This window comes from Physeter macrocephalus, chromosome 6, assembly GCF_002837175.3.
Source record: "Physeter macrocephalus isolate SW-GA chromosome 6, ASM283717v5, whole genome shotgun sequence".
In the NCBI taxonomy this organism is placed as follows: domain Eukaryota; kingdom Metazoa; phylum Chordata; class Mammalia; order Artiodactyla; family Physeteridae; genus Physeter; species Physeter macrocephalus.
The window spans coordinates 53082010-53099616 of record NC_041219.1 but is presented as its reverse complement, the minus strand read 5'-3'; the positions used below and the strand labels follow the sequence as shown (position 1 = coordinate 53099616).

The 17607-nt window shown below is 44.7% G+C and overlaps 1 protein-coding gene across 3 annotated transcripts in view; it reads right to left on the bottom strand.

The window, feature by feature from the left end:
* Positions 1 to 17607, bottom strand: part of CECR2 (CECR2 histone acetyl-lysine reader) — a 70447-nt gene that overhangs the window by 25219 nt on the left and 27621 nt on the right. For all 3 annotated transcript variants that reach the window (XM_028490785.2, XM_055085402.1, XM_055085401.1), the window contains 3 exons: positions 17086 to 17190; positions 14522 to 14571; positions 13525 to 13694 (listed from right to left, as the gene is read on the bottom strand). In XM_028490785.2, the coding sequence (XP_028346586.1) occupies positions 13525 to 13694; positions 14522 to 14571; positions 17086 to 17190 (325 nt within the window). The remainder of the gene's footprint in view (positions 1 to 13524; positions 13695 to 14521; positions 14572 to 17085; positions 17191 to 17607) is intronic.

The following is a 17607-nucleotide window of genomic DNA, read 5'->3' as shown; positions in this document are numbered from 1 at the left end:
ACCACTCTTAGATTTAATCTTTGGTAAAAGTGGTATCTTAAAAAGCACCTTCATCTAAGTAACGAAGAGAGGGGTGAGCTGGCACAATCTCAGTAATGTGCACGCCTCTGAAACTCCTAACTTTTGTACTTTCCTTTACTAATCGAACAGTAAATAAAATGGAGGGTTCAGTGGGAAGGGCCACCATTTTGCCTTAAGATACAGAAAAGAGATGAAGGGCACAGAAATGCATCGCGGCCCTCACACTGGCGAGCTTTCCCCTTGTTTTTCAGCCCAAACAGCGTTAATATATAATGATTTCAGGTGGTTAGTGCGAATGCGATTGCCTAAGAAATTTAAGGAAAGAAAAGGAAAACAGGACCATTACCATCGTAATTTCTGAAAGTTTTACTCTGGATATTTCCAATATAGCTAGTTCTGAGACATTCTGTAGCCCAGAACACTCAAACTAGGACTGAAATCGTTATTTTCAATTTCTTCCCTTGACTTCTGTGCTGATGTGTAAGGTAGAACTTTTTCTTTTTTAAAATTGTTATTGAAGAGGTAATAACTGTTGCCTGCAACAGAGAACACCTGTAAGTTGCACAGACACAGAAAAATGAATCAGGTGTCTACAAAGGGAAAATGCCAGTTACCCGTACAGAAAAGATAATACTGATTATCCCACGTTAGGTAAAACTAAATCAGGAATATGACTTTTTCTTAACAGATCTTTTCAGTAGGAAGAAGACCTAATAAGAATTTTCTATGCTAGGTATCTGTATTCTGTGGAAATTACACAAGTGGTCTTAACACGGGGGAAAAAAAAGATGACAGCCGACTGCCATCTATACAAAGTCATAATTAAACACTGAAACCACTCTCGCTGAAATTTTCTACTATTTTTTATGGTCCTTAAAACTTGTTTCGATTGTCATTTGACTCATAATTAGGAAAGCAGTCTTGCCTAGATAGTAGACCTCCTGAAAGTCAAAGGTTTTACTGTTCAAATTCTGAGCCTGACTTTAAAAAAGGTGGCTACTTGACAAGGTAAAAATATGAACTGAGTAAGAGAAGAGAGATGAAAATGAAAAAAATGTTAACCATTATTACTGCACACGACACTGTAGTCAGCCGCCCAAATAGAATTAAACAAAGTTCCCTAAAGTCTTTCTCCTATAACCAGAGTGGGCAGTGTACACGAGCTAGATGTCCTTTGTGACACTGGGCTGCCGCTGGCATCGCACGCGGACAAGCCTCCTAAGGCTGGGGAAGCACCTTCCCTCGCACTGCCCCCGGCTCCACAGGTCCCTAATTATTCCAACTTTTGGGCAACATCTTTACCTAGTTGAGAAGTTATCGTGGAGCTGCTGTTAACAAAGCAAAGCAAACCAGAACGCGCCTTTACTCTTTTCAGCTGTACAGTGACTCCAAGCAGAGGCCCCTAAGATGTCAACTGATAGGGTGGCAGAAAGGCAGGTGACAGAGGAACACAAGCCTCGCCAAAGTATTTCACTCAAAGAAAAGTGCACTGCTTTCTACACATCAGACCCAATGAAAAAGCAGAGAAAAACAAGCACATATAATAACCACTAGTTATTTACTGCACACAACGATGACAGCAGTGTGTGTGTCCTGCTCCTGCCCAACAAAGGACGACAGGAGAAATGCTCTCCCTTCAGCCAGAACAAAGACATACTAGAGAGGACCAGCATCTTAGTGAGGACTGAGGGCACGCAGCCCAAGGACTGGTCACCAAGAGTCACCCGTCCACAAACAAGAGAGGCACTGCACGCGTGGAGACAATGGAAGGAGGGGAAAAGGGAAAAATAGGTAATTACGTACATCCTAAGAATATCTACACAATTTTTTCAACAAATACAGCGACGTACTATTCTTAATATGGGAAGATGTCTTACAAAGCAGTTAACAGTAGCCCCCACCAAAAAAATGAAACATGAGTACAAAATTCACAGAAGTAGATAAAACACATCCATGATCATAAGGAAAAGCAAAACAGCCTTTTTTCACTTACAAAACTGTAAAAGATGAAAAAAGTGACACGTCTGCAAAGACATGGTAACATGGACGCCCTCAATGAGCTGGGGACACAGATCTTCTGGAGGACAAGATGGACACGCGTATCAGGAACCCTGAACAGAGTAATTGCACTGCTGTGACTTTATCTTAAAAGTGAGACAGCGAGGCAAGATATTTCTGAGTACGCTAAAGTCAACGTTATTTAAAACAGTGAAAAACTGTAAATATACTAAATGTTTAAAAATAGGTAAAATTACATAATCGCTATGCAATCATTAAAAATTGTTTTTTCTGAGGAATATTTAATGAAATATGAAAAGGCTCATGACGTTAAATGGAAAACACAGGTCACAAGACAACAGTCAGTGTGATCCCAGGTTTGTAATAAACGCACAGAGAAAGGACCCGAAGCAAACACATGAAACTGTAAGCAGGGAAACCGTTACCAGGTCTCCTGCACTTTTTACGTGAGTTTTCTGTAAGAGAGTGTAAATTCTTTCGGACACAGAACAGCCCCTTCCCAAATAAGCTGGGGAAATCACCTAGTATTCCATGCTCTAAAACGACCCAATTTTTATTAACTTCTTACCCCCACTACCATGTGATCCTTATTAAAAGTCTGAAATTCAAAGGTTAAAGTACCAAAAGGTTACTATCACTTACAGATTTTATGGTGAGGTATTAAAATTGATTTTAAATAGCTTAAGATATTTCAATAACAACGCAGCAGGAATTTTTTTAAATTAATTTTTTTATTGGAGTACAGTTGGTTTACAATGTTGAATTAGTTTCTACTGTACAGCAAAGTGAATCAGCCATACACATATCCACTCTCTTCTAGACTCCATTCCCATATAGATCATTACAGAGCACCAAATAGAGCTCCCTGTGCTATACAGTAGGTTCTTATTAGCTATCTTTTATATATTGAAGCAGGAATTTTAAAACTTAGAAAATTTTAAATGCCAAGGACTGCTGCTAAATCAGAGATTCTGCATCATTCAGAAATACATGTAAAGATACTGAAGTGAAATTCACAGGAAATCAACAACTTTAAGGTGCATAACCTTAAAGGGGCATTCAGTATATTCACAACGTGTGCGACCACCATCTGTGTTAAGCAACCACCATCTGTGTTAAGTCACAGAACATTTCACCACCTGAAAGAAAGCTCCACACCCAATAAGCAGTCACCCTGCATCCCCCACTCCCCAGGCCCTGGAGACCACCAAGCTATTCTTTCTATGGATTTACTTATTTTGGACATTTCACATAAATGGGATCATACAATTTGTTGTCTAGTTAGTTCTTTTTTAAATACATTAATATTGATACTAAGCACATAAGATGTAATAATTGAATAACTTGAATTTACAGCATCTTAAAAAAGCAAACTGTTTTAACAATAGCAAACAAGCAATCCCGTTAAAAAATGGGCAGAGGATCTGAACAGACATTTTTCCAAGGAGGACATACAGATGGCCAACAGACACATGAAAAGATGCTCAACATCATTAATCATCAGAGAAATGCAAATTAAAACCTCACACCTGGCGGAACGGCCATGAGGGCCATCATCCAAACGACAAGAGGTGGTAAGTGGTGGGGAGGGGGCAGAGAGAAGGGAAGCCTGTGCACAGCTGGTGGGAATGTAAATTGGTGCAGCCACTATGGAAAAGAGTATGGAGGCTCCTCAAGAAATAAAAAGTAGAATTATCACATGACCCAGTAATTCCACTCCTGCGTATCTTTCCAAAGAAAGTAAAAGCACTAATTTGAAAATGTATATGGACTTCTTTGTTCATTGCAGCATTATTCACAATAGCCAAGACAGGGATACAACCTAAGTGTCCATGGATGAAGAAGAGGTGGTGTAAATACAATGGAATATTACTCAGTCACAAAAAGAAGGAAATGCTGCCATTCGTGACAACATGGATGACTTGAGGGCATTATGTTAAGTGAAATAAGTCAGAGACAGACAAATACTGTATGACCTCACCTGTATGTGGAATCTGAAAAAACTGAACTCACACCAAAAGGATTAAAGACCCAAATGTAAGACCAGACACTATAAAATTCTTAGAGGAAAACACAGGAAAAACACTCTTTGACATAAACCACAGCAAGATCTTTTTTGACCCACCTCCTAGAGTAATGGAAATAAAAACAAAAATAAACAAATGGGACTAATTAAACTTAAAAGCTTTTGCACCGCAAAGGAAACCACAAACAAGACAAAAAGACAGCCCTCAGAATGGGAGAAAATATTTGCAAATGAAACAACTGACAAAGGATTAATCTCCAAAATATACAAACAGCTCATGGAGCTCAATATCAAAAAAACAAACAATCCAATTAAAAAATGGGCAGAAGACCTAAATAGACATTTCTCCAAGGATGACAGATGGCCAAAAGGCACATGAAAAGATGCACAACATTGCTAATTATTAGAGAAATGTAAATCAAAACTACAATGAGGTATCTCCTCACACTGGGTCAGAATGGCCATTATCAAAAAATCTAGAAACAGTAAATGCTGGAAAGGGTGTGGTGAAAAGGGAACCCTCCTGCACTGTTGGTGGGAATGTAAGTTGATAACAACCACTATGGAGAACAGTATGGAGGTTCCTTAAAAAACTAAAAATAGAACTACCATATGACCCAGCAATCCCACTACTGGGCATATACCCTGAGAAAACCATAATTCAAAAAGAGTCATGTACCGCAATGTTCATTACAGCTCTATTTACAATAGCCAGGACATGGAAGCAACCTAAATGTCCATGGACAGATGAATGGATAAAGAAGATGTGGCACATATATACAATGGAATAGTACTCAGCCATAAAAAGGAACAAAATCGAGTTATTTGTAGTGAGGTGAATGGACCTAGAGCCTGTCATACAGAGTGAAGTCAGAAAGAGAAAAACAAATACCGTATGCTAACACATATATACGGAATCTGGGGGAAAAAAACGGTACTGATGAACCTCGTTGCAGGGCAAGAATAAAGAGGTGGACATAGAGAACGGACGTGAGGACACGGGGAGGGGGAAGGGTAAGCTGGGACGATGTGAGAGAGTAACATTGACATATATCCACTACCAAATGTAAAACAGCTAGTGGGAAGCAGCAGCACAGCACAGGGAGATCAGCTCCGTGCTGTGCGATGACCTAGAGGGGTGGGATAGGGAGGATGGGAGGGAGGCTCCAGAGGGAGGGGATATGGGGACATATGTATGCATATGGCTGATTCGCTTTGGTGTACAACAGAAACTAACACAGTATTGTGAAGCAATTATACTCCAATAAAGACCTATTTTTTTAAAAAAAGGTGGTCAAAAGGTACAAACTTCCAGTTATAAAATAAATAGGTGACCATAGTTAATAATACTGTATTGTGTGTTCAAAGGTTAATAATAAGAGAGTAGATTTTAAAGGTTCTCATCATAAGAACACATCTGTAACTGTGTGAGGTGATAGATGTTAACCAGACCTATTGGTGATCATTTTGCAGTGTCTACAAACATCAGATCATTATGCTGTACATCTAAAACTAATGTTATAAGTCAATTACATCATAAAAAAAAAAAAAAAAAGTCTGTGATTTGGAGAACTCGACAACAACAAAACTCAAAGCCCCCAGAGCGCCCAGGAGCAAGAAGGAAGGTCCAGAATCTGTGCTGCGACGTCCTGACCGCCCCCACCCGCAGTGGCCCTTCTCCGGGGTTTCAATCCCTGCCTGGTCCCCAACTGCTTTCTCCAGACTGCCCCCACCCTGGGTTGCCTGCTGGCATAAAAACACCTCTGCTTAGTGAGATACCTCTTTGCCTCACAATTTCTCACGCCCCTTTCTCCTTCATCGTAACGTGCTATAATTTCAGCAGTTCCCATCTGATGTGAATTCTGAACAATTATCATTTTATATAAATTGCATCACGCACATTTGGGAAAAAATATGTATGTGGTGCACCAACAGTCTGTTTTAAATTTCCGTGCTACTTTTCAGCAGTGGACGGGACTTAATGACCTGAAGACACCTGTGGCAGTTCAATAGTTTAAACTCCAGTAGTTTAAAGAACAGGTACATACAGTCGAGTCAACAAAAACCAAAAAAACTAGCAGTTAAAAAAAAAAATCTTACACTGTTTTGCATTGCAACTTTTTTTCTTTAGAAGGGGTCAGCTGCAGACAGGGCAGGGCTGTGTTTAATGCTGTGCAGAGAAGAGGCCTGTGGGACCAGGACAGGGTTTCAATGAGAAGCTAATAAGAAACAGCACTTTGAAATCCTCTCAACAATTACAAATAGAATCTGGCTGAAGCTGAGCCCAGGACTCCCCGTCCATGCCGCCCACCCATCCCCAGCACACATGGGACCCGAGCTCCCTGGCAATGGTATGTCCAGAGTCTCCTGACAAAAACAGTCCGGGAGGTCAGGGAGACAGTGTCCCTTCGCTGGTATTTCCCCAAGAGTCAAAATTAAAAGACTTTCTGAGGCACTAAGATGGGACTCCTGGGTGACCAGAAACCCTGCCTATAAGCCATTAAAGACCTGAAGATTTTCTGCTGTTTAAACAAAAGCACAAAACTCATGCCACACTGAAGGCTTTCTCCAGGATGTTCAGCACTGTAACTGACATCGAGAATCTCTTCAATACCATGGTTACTTGTATCTAAGACCAAAGAGCAGAATAAACAAACAAACAACGCTGCAAATAACCTAAAACTTTAGTGTTTGAAGCTAGGCTTTTGCTGGCAGCAGTGAAGAAGCTGCCTATCTGTATTCAGATTACTCTGCAACCAGATGTAAACTAGGGCATGTAGGACTCAGCCCAGGGCAGTGAGCAGAAAATGGGTAGGCTTTCAAGGAGGTGGTAACTGTCCAGATACAAACGCAGCGAGAGCCCGTCAAGGGGAATGAGGCAGAAAACCAGTTGAGAACTATGGCTGGACAGCCTGACTGAGGCCACCTCCAACCAGGGCCTCGAGGGAAGAAGGGACCGGGGAGACCTGCAAATCAGGCAGAACAGGACCGCCTCAGTTTACCTTCTGGTACAGACATACTTGCGAGCTGAAGAAAAAAGACACAGAGGATAAGTCCAAATATACTGGAAATACAGAAATTTATAAATGAGCTTTTCCCCTTTCAGGGATCAAGGTAGGATGTACTCGGTTAATGGCCAGGTCCCTGAACACACAATCCTGCAGTCACATCAACGACCGCGAGGCCGCAGAGGGTCCACACTGTCACAAGCCAGCCAGACACGGCCTCCAGGGGAAACGTGCTCTGACCACTAACTGCCTGAACAGCCAATGGGATGGATGCTAAAAGGAGACAAGGCATTAAAAAGTGGAGCGAGTCTGGGAACTGGGCAGCAGGAGAGGCAGGGGGTGCCCCCTCACTCCTGCCCGCGCCCCCCTCCCCCGTCCAACCCCTGTCATCAAACATCACCCCCTGCAGTCCAGGTCCCTCGGGCCTCATTCCGCGCCCATCTGCCCACTTTTACATTTCAGTAAATACAAACAGCAGTTTCGTCCCTCCCTACAACTGTGATGCTGAACAATGCCACAGAACAGACGTTCCCAAACAGAGGGGGTTCCCGGGGACTGCTCCCTCCAAAGCATCTCTTCACCAAACACTGTCTTAACTCTTGCCCTGCCTCTCCCAGTTCGCGTCTCCCCCCGGGACACGCGAGCACCCCTACCGCACGGGGAGCACCGAGAGCCCGCGGACGTCCTGCTCCAACTAAGGAAACGGGACCTGAAAGGCCGTGAGCTCTCCTCAATGCTGTTTCCTCTGCACTTTGTCACTATTCCTTTGTTTTCTTTCATGGCCAGACTTCTCAAGAGGACAAATACCACTCTGACCAATAACTCCTCTTTTACTCACTTGCAACTCGACCTTCATTCCTATCAACTCTAGTGAAACGCTCCCCGCAAAGGCCATCCTCCCCTCTAGGCCCACGCTCCCAGAGCAGGGACCCTACAGCTACTTGCTCACCTTGCAGCGGCTCCTGATGGGGTCTGACCAAAGATGTATCTTCCTGAAACGAAGATCGAACGACATAGCCTCCGACCACTGCCTTCCATGGACAAACAAGCAGGGGACGGCCAGGGGACTCCAAAGTCTGACTGTTCCAGCCCAACCGCCACTGAGTCACAACACATCTTACACGCCAGCCACGACCCAGCACACACACTCTCCGACTGCACTGCACACGACCCTGCCTCTGTACTTCTGCTTGCCTTGACCCTCTGCCCGCACTGCCACCGTCCAAACCTCAGCCACCCTGCAGGGCTCAGGTGACACGGCTCTGCGGCTCCAACTCTCAGCCCCAGTTCCTTCCATCTTTGCCTCTTGCGTTCCTATTACACGTGTGTCTGTTACAGAACGCATCATTCTCCTCGGTATGACGGGAAATAACGATGTGAGTATCATCCCCGGAGATTAGGGGAGCCAAACAGTCAACTTATGTCTTATTTTTACAACTCCTTCTCTTTCTAGCAATGCATCTTACGTAAAAGAATACTCCATAAAGGCTTGAGGTTTTAAAAATGAAGTCAAGGTAAATAAGGAATTTGGGATAGGAGTACACGAAATAAAACGGGACCATCTTTTCTGAACACGTAAACCCTTCTCTCTGCTTGCTCTCACACACTCACCTATGGCTCAATGGACTTGACGGACAGGTGGTCAGACCTCTGCCCAAGCTGCAATCCTGTTCGTGTCCTCTGCGGACGCTTTCCCTACAGTTTCAAGTGAGGAAGAGCGAGGACAAGATGGGTGAGGGTGTCCTCAGCTGCTGCTGTTGCTGCCACCGCCACCAGTCGAGAGAGGCCTGGAAGGGCCAGGTGAGGCTCTACCTAAACGAGGGCCCGTGGCACCCCAGGCCAGTCAGCAAAAAGGACAACTCAGCTCTACAAGGCCCCACACAGCTTATTCACTTAAAAACGCTCAAAAAAGCTCAGAGGCACCATGTGTCAAACTCCCTGAACGGTTTAAACACTTTCAACAAGGTTTGTTTCAGATCACCAAGGAAAAGCCATGTTTCGTCACCTCTGGTTGCCAGGAATGGTTCTCAAAGGAGGGTTCTGAGCAGCAGGAGGGCAACCCTCCTTTCAGGGCAGTTCTGTGGCCAGTGAGGCTGGAACAGGCAGGAGGACGAGAGACGACAGACTCAGCCAGGAGGGATCGAAGAGCTTCCTGAGGGTGTTAGACTCCCAGATGATGTCAGAGGCTTGGCAGCGGCCGTTATAGGAAACTTCAAAGAAGGCCAACGTCAGTTTTGGAATTTCTGTGGACTGAGCCCCAGAGCCTCACCATCATAACCTCGTATTAAGAAATGGTAAGCAAGGGCTGTGCAGGTGAGGTGAGTATGCTCTGTGGCGTCACATCAGCATCATGTACGTGTGGTCTGGCACCACTTAACTGAAAAGCTTGAGACTTGTGGCATCAACGAGGTAAAGCAACAAAGGATGGAAAAAGCTCAGTGGCGCTAATGCCACTAAGTGGTGGTTTATGTAACCCAAACGAACCACAGAACCGCAGGAGATCTGCTGAGATGGGGGATCTAGAAAGCTTTTCCATTACGAGAATGACCAGCCTCAGTACAGATGAAACCCCAACTGTCAAAGGGGGCACGACCCCCTTTACCCCAAAAACTACTGCAGCAGCTCCTCAAATGTGCCTATGAGCGACTCCTTCGGAAGTTCAGGCCCAGGGGAAGAGCCCTCGGGCCACGAGCTCTCTCAGGGGACCAACAGCAAAGGGGCCAGGGGGCCACCGCCACCCCTGCCGAGTGAGGCAGGCGCTGGGGCCAGACAGCGCGGCGGTTTCCCTGTCCTCACAACCATCTTCTATGTGACTTATCAATTTACCTGTTAAAGACCTGATGTGTATAACACACCTGACTGTCACTGTCTGTAACCTTAGCTAAAATGCTTTCACTAGTCTACACCCCCTTGACTTTAATCTTGCCATAAAAGTTTAACTTTCCTGTGGTCAAAGCGGCCTTACCTTCTGGTTCTTTCATTATTTCAAAGTTTACAGAACTATCACACCTCCACGAGTTATTCCGTCAACTTTGCCTCTCTGTAGACTTGCAATTATTTTGGTAAGAAACGTGGACTTAGTTTTCTATCAAAATTCCACTCCAGTTACAAGCCGCCAGAAACAATGGAGGGACCAAGTGTCAATCCATCGCTAAGTACAGGCCAGGTACTGACAACGGTCCTTCCCACAGAAACTGGGACGTTACAGCACTTCATTTTACTAATAAGAAAATCGAAATTCAGAGCGATCCGGAAGCTCATCCAAACGGGCAGCTAGAAGAAGGCGGCACCACACCTCCGGGGTGTGGGGGGTCCTAGAGGAAAGCTCACGACGCGCAGCCCCCCAGACCCTGTGGCTCTGCGCCTGTCACGCTGCACTGTAATCTGTAACGGTGCCTATTCTGTTTTTACCAGCATGTGATTTCCATTTCACATTCAAATCATAGGTGTGTTTATTACTAGAACAGTAATAAACACAGTATAACTGGATGGGTACTGGTAGGTTCACACAGTCACTGTCAAAGGAAGAATGTACACAGTGTGTGTGTTTTAACTTAATGTATAAAAATGTACTGCCATTCACCAATCATATGATGCAGGCCCACTGAGGGCGTTCCCGGAGATTCCCTAATAATCACCCTCTCAAACCTTTCTCTGCCCTTCCAGTTTTGTCTTTATAATCGCAAGTGAGATGTTAACGATACTTGCAATCCAAATACCGAAACCATTAGATTGTAATGAATTTTTTTCCTTTCACCTTTTACTATTTTATCCTAATTTGACAGTCAACCTTTCAGAAGCAACCCATCTTTAATGTTTTTGTTTAATGAAAACTTTTTACAGAAAATTTTATGCCCTTATTTTGTTTCATAATATTTAACTGTGTAAATTCAGGAACAAGGACAACGGACACACACAGGCCTGTGAAAGCATCAGCAGGATGCCCAGCTCGCAGGCTGTCATTTCCCGCGGGCGGCCTCTCGAATGAAGACCCCCCCGAGGGGCCTCCTGATGTCTGGCCTCTGTGTGCCAGGACAAGGCAGTGCAGTCACCCTACAGCCCCCACCCGCAGTATCTACGTTCACCGGGTATTCTGGAGGAGAGCTCTGTTATGCTGGGACTTGGCTAAGGCGACAACAAACCTCAATTTATCTTGGTGACTACGGACATCTAAACTCTCCTTCAAGAAACAGAGAGGTCTGGCATCCTTACTTGAGATGTGAAGAGATACATGTACTCACAGCTTTATACCTTCTTCTTTCTCATCAATTCTGCACAGGCATAGTCAGATTCACAGCAGCACCTGTTTTGCTGCTGCAGCCAGTAACTGTTAACCTTTAGCAGGCATAGGAATGAATCAGAGCAACAGAACCACCTCCAGCCATCCTGCCAGGCTGGGACGAGAGCAGGGCGGGATCCGGCGTCTAGCGCGCGGCCCAGGTGACGCCCACGCAGGACGTCGGGAGCCAGCACTGCTGTGAGCGCTAAGCAACAGACTTCGTTAAGTGCAATTCTATTCCCCCAAACGTAACGCTCTAAAATTCTGCCTCTTACTCTTTTCTTACGTCACACACACAAGACTTCCAAGACAGTATTCCCATACCACACATGCCACTTAACCCCGATGGGTTATGAGCTATTATTCTTTTGATGAGGAAACGGTCTTTATTTGTTAGTGCACTTTTAAAGGCTTGACATTTATACTACTGAATGAAGAGCGTATTTAAATCATCAGGAATGAGGCACTAAGATAACTGTATCTCAATGGACACAGTAGCCAAGCCACTTCTTTCTTCATTTTTGAACTGTTTGGAAATTATCTTTTCGTAAAGGTTTAGAAAATTTTACCTGTGAATAAATCTAAATGATTCTGGAGCTTTTGATGGGATGCTTTTGTGAAAACTCTTCTTCCCTAATTACTGGTCTGCTAAGGTTTCTGGTTGCATAATTTAGATTCTGGGTTTTTTTGGGGGGGGGAATCAACACCCCATTTCACTAAGGCTTGCAAATTTACAGCACTATAGCTTTCAAAATATCAAATCTATTATTTCTTCTTTCAGCTTCTAATTTCATGGTTCCTGAAATTAGTATTTAAGGTTTACCTTATTTTAATTTTTTCTCCTCTTGCACAGAATCAACTCCTGAAATTTTCTGTATCAAAACCATCCATTTTATGCTTGTAAGTTTTTTCCCTTAGTTACACTATTCAAAAGTCTGAGGTTGAATATTGCAGTTAAAAAGACAGAAATTATAAAAGAAAGTTTAAGCAGATTAGGTACATGCCTCACAGATGATTTAAGGTGCTGTCATTAATCCTATCAATAAAGTCATATACAAGGTTATGTAAAGTTATAAAACCATCTCTATTTAATAGCTACTTTAAGAAAACTAGATTACGTATTTCAAGTACTGGAAAAATGGTCACAGTGTGCTACGGAGGACAAGATCCAAGTGTAATTATAGTCAACGGGATTAAGGACGTTGATGGGGAGATGCTCACCTATGAAAATGCAATTCCGTGACTTTCTACAGTTCACCCCAGAGCACCAACCTGCTCAATGGTTACGAATATCATTGGAGTCACGACAAATCAAGTAATATATCTGTCACTGTGTCCCTCCCTGGGGTGCTGCAGCAAGAGTTTAAAAACACTTTCTCCTCAGATGTCAGGGGCAGTGCTCACATTTTTCTGTCTTCTATTAACAAGTATTAAGAATCAGAAGCATCAGATTTATGGAAACTGGATGGTTGTCAGGCATCCACCACAGAACGGGCATTCCAGGAGGTCACCTGTGGGGTTACAACGATGGGGAAGACATGGCCCCTGATCCCGAGTTGCTTAGACAACTCCCGATGAAATGAAGTCGGGAGGCGCACTGGCGGGGGACACCTTCGCTTGGGAGAGGCAGGGGAGAGCTCACAGACACAAGGCCCTCAAGTGGGGCTTCTGAGAGCCTTGGAACAGGCGGGGGCAGGCGGGGTGCAGGACGAAGCCAGGATTCGGTGCCCTGCAGTCAGAGCGGGCAGCCGGGGGGAGCCGGCACTAGAGCCACAAAGGAAAGCACCTTCAGAGCCTGCTGTTAGAGGGAGACAGACCAGAAGATGATCTTCTTTAAAAAGGAAAGGAAAAAAAAGGCAGCAGTCTATGTGCAGGGAGAGGTACACACAGGGCGCTCTGCGGGTGGTTCCCAGGGGATGCTGGGGAGAAGGAGAGCTGGCTGCCCAGGGTGAAGGCGGTGAGGACGGGGTAGAGGCATGAGGGTTAAAGCACAGGCCCGCAGTGAAGGAGCGTAGGGGCACGAGGCCCCATTTTTATGCCCCAGATGAAGAGAGATGAAGGCTGGACCAGCTGCAGGAAGCGTGCAGAGGGTGCTCAAACCTCTAACGAAGGAACCCTTTACCAGAGCAGCTTGATGCCACACCCGGAGGACAGGGACCCTGTGTGCACACCTTCTGGGCAAGCATGCTGCAGATCTCGGGCAGGAAGTCCTCGCTGAGGAGCCTGTAGAGCTGCCGCTCTCGCAGGGAGGTCCTCTCCCGGAAACTCTCGGTGACCTGTCTCCACTCCTCTTCTGTCTGGCACAGGAGCCACCAGGAGCCTTGGCCTGGACCCTGGGACCCTAGAAGAGAAAGGGGTGGCTCAGTAAACAGATCCCATGAGACCTGTTTCTTTCTATCTTCAGTTTCAGTTGGACCCTGGGTTATGATCAAAGCCAGGTAATCAGAAAAACGGGGGGCCCATTACCTTTTAAGGTTGATGCTGTGTACTTCTGATTTTCCTGTTACTATCACTGTTTACAACTAAGAGATAAGAATGCGTAAAGGCAATACAAATGTAACTACTGTAACCTTCATGATAGATTCTAATATACTAGAAATGCTTTAATGTATTTACTTTTCTACAAAAATGGTTTTGATTGAGCTTTTGCAGTCTTGCTTGTTGCACTGAGATACTCTAAATTGTTATTTCTCCCCAAATTTATACAATTTGGATTACAGAACCGAAGTCTAGGTAGGAACGCAGTACACTTCCTTATGTAGTGAAGCATTTTACTGGCTTGGCCAAAAAGTTCGTTCAGTTTTAAGTAAAAATAAGACACATTTTTCATTTTCACCAAGAACTTTATCGAACGTATTCACTAACCGAACAAACTTTTTGGACAACCCAATACATTAAAAGAAAGCTCTCGGAGAAGCTGCTCATTCACTCCAACGTTGGGTGTCTATTCTGCTGGGCCTGGGTAAGGGGGCCCAAGTGAAAAGACCTGGTCCTGCTCTCAAGTTACCCGTCAGGGGGAGAGATGGGCACAGGGTGACAATGTGTGAAGGGTGAGGAGGCTAGTCAGAGGCTGCGGTAATGGTCGTAACGCTCTGCACTCGACTCTGGAAAAGGACACAAGTCAATCATGTTCATGCAATCCCTTCTGACCCCGACAAAGGCCATTACCATTTCTTGTCTGCGGCTCAGATGCTAAGGAGTTTTCTTCCTGCTTTTCACTGAAACACAGGAAAAAGAGGCACCAATCAAAACAAAGACATGTCCAAAATTGCTGTGCTCCCCTGTAAGGCAGGCACATGACTTACTACCAGGAGTGTGTGTTGGCGCAGAGGGGAAGGACGGATACACGGGAACACAGGAAAGGAGAAGTTCAGTGTCCACAGGTAAATGCCAAGAAAAGGGCTTCCTCCCGGACTGCACTGAGGGTGGCACTGCAGGCGAGGCGTATTGAATTGGCCCTCACAGCAGGCTGGGGTGGAGAACACAGGTTCTGAGGCCAGGCCACCTCTATTTAAGGCTTGCCACCACCTACCACGTGACCTCAGAAAAGTCACTGAACTTCCCTGTAAAATGGGGCTTTTTTTTTTTTTTTTTTTTTTTTGCGGTACGCGGGCCTCTCACCGCTGTGGCCTCTCCCGCTGCGGAGCACAAGCTCCGGAAGCGCAGGCTCAGTGGCCACGGCTCACGGACCCAGCCGCTCCACGGCATGTGGGATCCTCCTGGACCGGGGCACGAACCCGCGTCCCCTGCATCGGCAGGCGGACTCTTCAACCACTGCGCCACCAGGGAAGCCCTAAAATGGGGCTATTAATAATGCCCACCTCACAGGGATGCTGGAATTAAATTATAAGATACAAATGTGCTCATCAGCCCAACAGTGTTAAGTCTCCCTGACTCATGAAGGACATTCTCTGGATTTTCTGGTCTGTTTTCAACCACCTAACCCAGCACTGCCCCAAACAGCCTCCCGGGAGAAGGAAAACGTCCTGTACTGTCGCTGTCCAATGAGGCAGCCACGGGCCACGAGTGCCTGCGCAGCTGAAGTGTGTCAGGTGTGACTGAGGAACCAAACTTTAAATTTTATTTATTATTTTGAAAAAATAATTTGTTTTAGGGGCTGCCCTTTCTCTTTACTTTTTTCCCCCCTTCTACACATATCTTTCTGTCTACATTTGTTTTTCATCATTCTTTAAAAAACGGAGGTATAGTTTTAGATGTACAACACAATGATTCACAACTTTTAAAGATTATACTCCATTTATAGTTATTATAAAATATTGGCTATATTCCCTGTGTTGTAGAGTATATCCCTATAGTTTATTTATTTTATGTAGTAGTTTGTACCTCTTAATCCCTTATCTTACCCCTCCCCCATCCCTCTCCCCGCTGGTCACCACTAGTTTGTTCTCTTTCTATGAGTCTGTTTCTGTTTTATTATATTCACTAGTTTTACTTTTTAGATTTCACAAAATTTTATTTAAAAATACTTAAATACTGTATTGGATACAGAACTCTAAAGAATAAAATCACCAGCAGAGGGTAGCACAAGCACACGTATGTTCTTAAAATGACTACAGCCCCACCACTAAGGCACTTTAATTGTTGGGACTCACAGGGAAACCGAGATAGTACAGAACAGATTTCTGAATGTATCAGGAGGTGTAGATCACTAACAAAATCCAGAAACAGATGTCTTGTGTATAAAACATGATTATAAGAACATTTCTCACAAATACTGGTGGGAGGAAAGCTGCAATCTGTAGTCAAAATTTCTGGAAAGTTAAGTGGAACACTGACTGTTGTAAGAAAAAAAATCAAATTCTGATTGATTTATTCATAATCTGATTCCTAAAAATATTTCTTAGTAGTTAATAAGCAGCACAGTGAAATCTAGTCCACTTCAGGCAATTAGGTTACTTAAGTAGTTCTAAAACGCCAAAGGAAGAAGCAGCTTCTCCTGTGTTATGAGAATTTTTAAGACTATGACCTAATTTCCATAAGTGAATAATGATAGATCTGATCCTCAAGTAAAAGGAAAAAGTATTTCTACACAGAACAGGTCAGATTCTGAAAACTCTTATATTGAGATTCACACGGTGGGAATTCCTAAAAGGCAATGACATATTAAAATAAAATTTCCCGGGACTGCCCTGGTGGTCCACTGGTTAAGACCCCGCACTTCCACTGCACGGGATGCGAGTTGGACCTCTGGTTGGGGAACTAAGATCCCACATGCCGCGCAGTGCGGCCAAACGATAGTAATAATACAATTTCCCAATAGTAAGAGAATCTTTTTCTTTGCTAAAATTAAATATAAAATAAACACTATAAAAATGTTTAAAATCTTACCTTTCCTTTATTGTAGGAAATTGTATTCTACATAGAACAAAGCATGTTTACTACTAAAATCTCCTTACCAGGGAAGAATTAACTCCTAAACTCATATACAGTATTAACTCTCTCCACACTCCTGTGAAGAAACGTGTGGTGTAGAGATGGGATTTTCAGGGCACTTCCTGCAGGCGGGCTCGGTTCCCGGTGCTGTCCACGGTCACGTTCACTGTCAGAGTCCCCACTGTCCAGTGAAAGCGAGGGGCCAGGCAGGAGGACCCCGAGGACTGTGACGCAGGGCCCATGTCCCCACCCGAGGCACAGAAAGCAGGATGGAGGCGAGTCCCTCCAGCGTAAGGGTTTGGGTTAGGGACCTGCACAGACTAACAAGATTTACTCACCTCACTAGAGTTTCCTCCTGCAGTTTTTTCCGTTTTGGGGGTCTTCCTCTTCTTTTTCCTGTTTTCCCAGGAACACTTGAGACATTTTTTTGTCCTTCACTTTCCCTAAGAAAGAGTATGTTAAATAGAAATGTTCTGTCATAGGACTGATGCGTTACACATGATTTATAAGCTAGTGATTAGTTTTTCTGGCCGTAAGGTTACTAAAAAGGAACAAAGGCGGCAGTTACAGGGGAAGAGCAGGGTGACCTCCCATTTTGTTAAAACGTGGAACCAAGGAAAACAACATCTCCCACATGAACATCTGAGTGGGGCCTCAGGCTTCGCTAATGGCAAAGGGCCCAGCAACCGGGACGTCTGGGGAAGATGCAGCATCGCTCTGGGATGCTGGGGACAAGGCCTCTTCCTCACTGAGGACATCAGCTCTAGCAGGAGAAGGGATTCTCCAGAACCCACTCTGCTGGAGGGAAAGGCCCCGGGGAGCACTCGTGCTGCTGAGAACCCGGCGGGCAGAACGGCCTC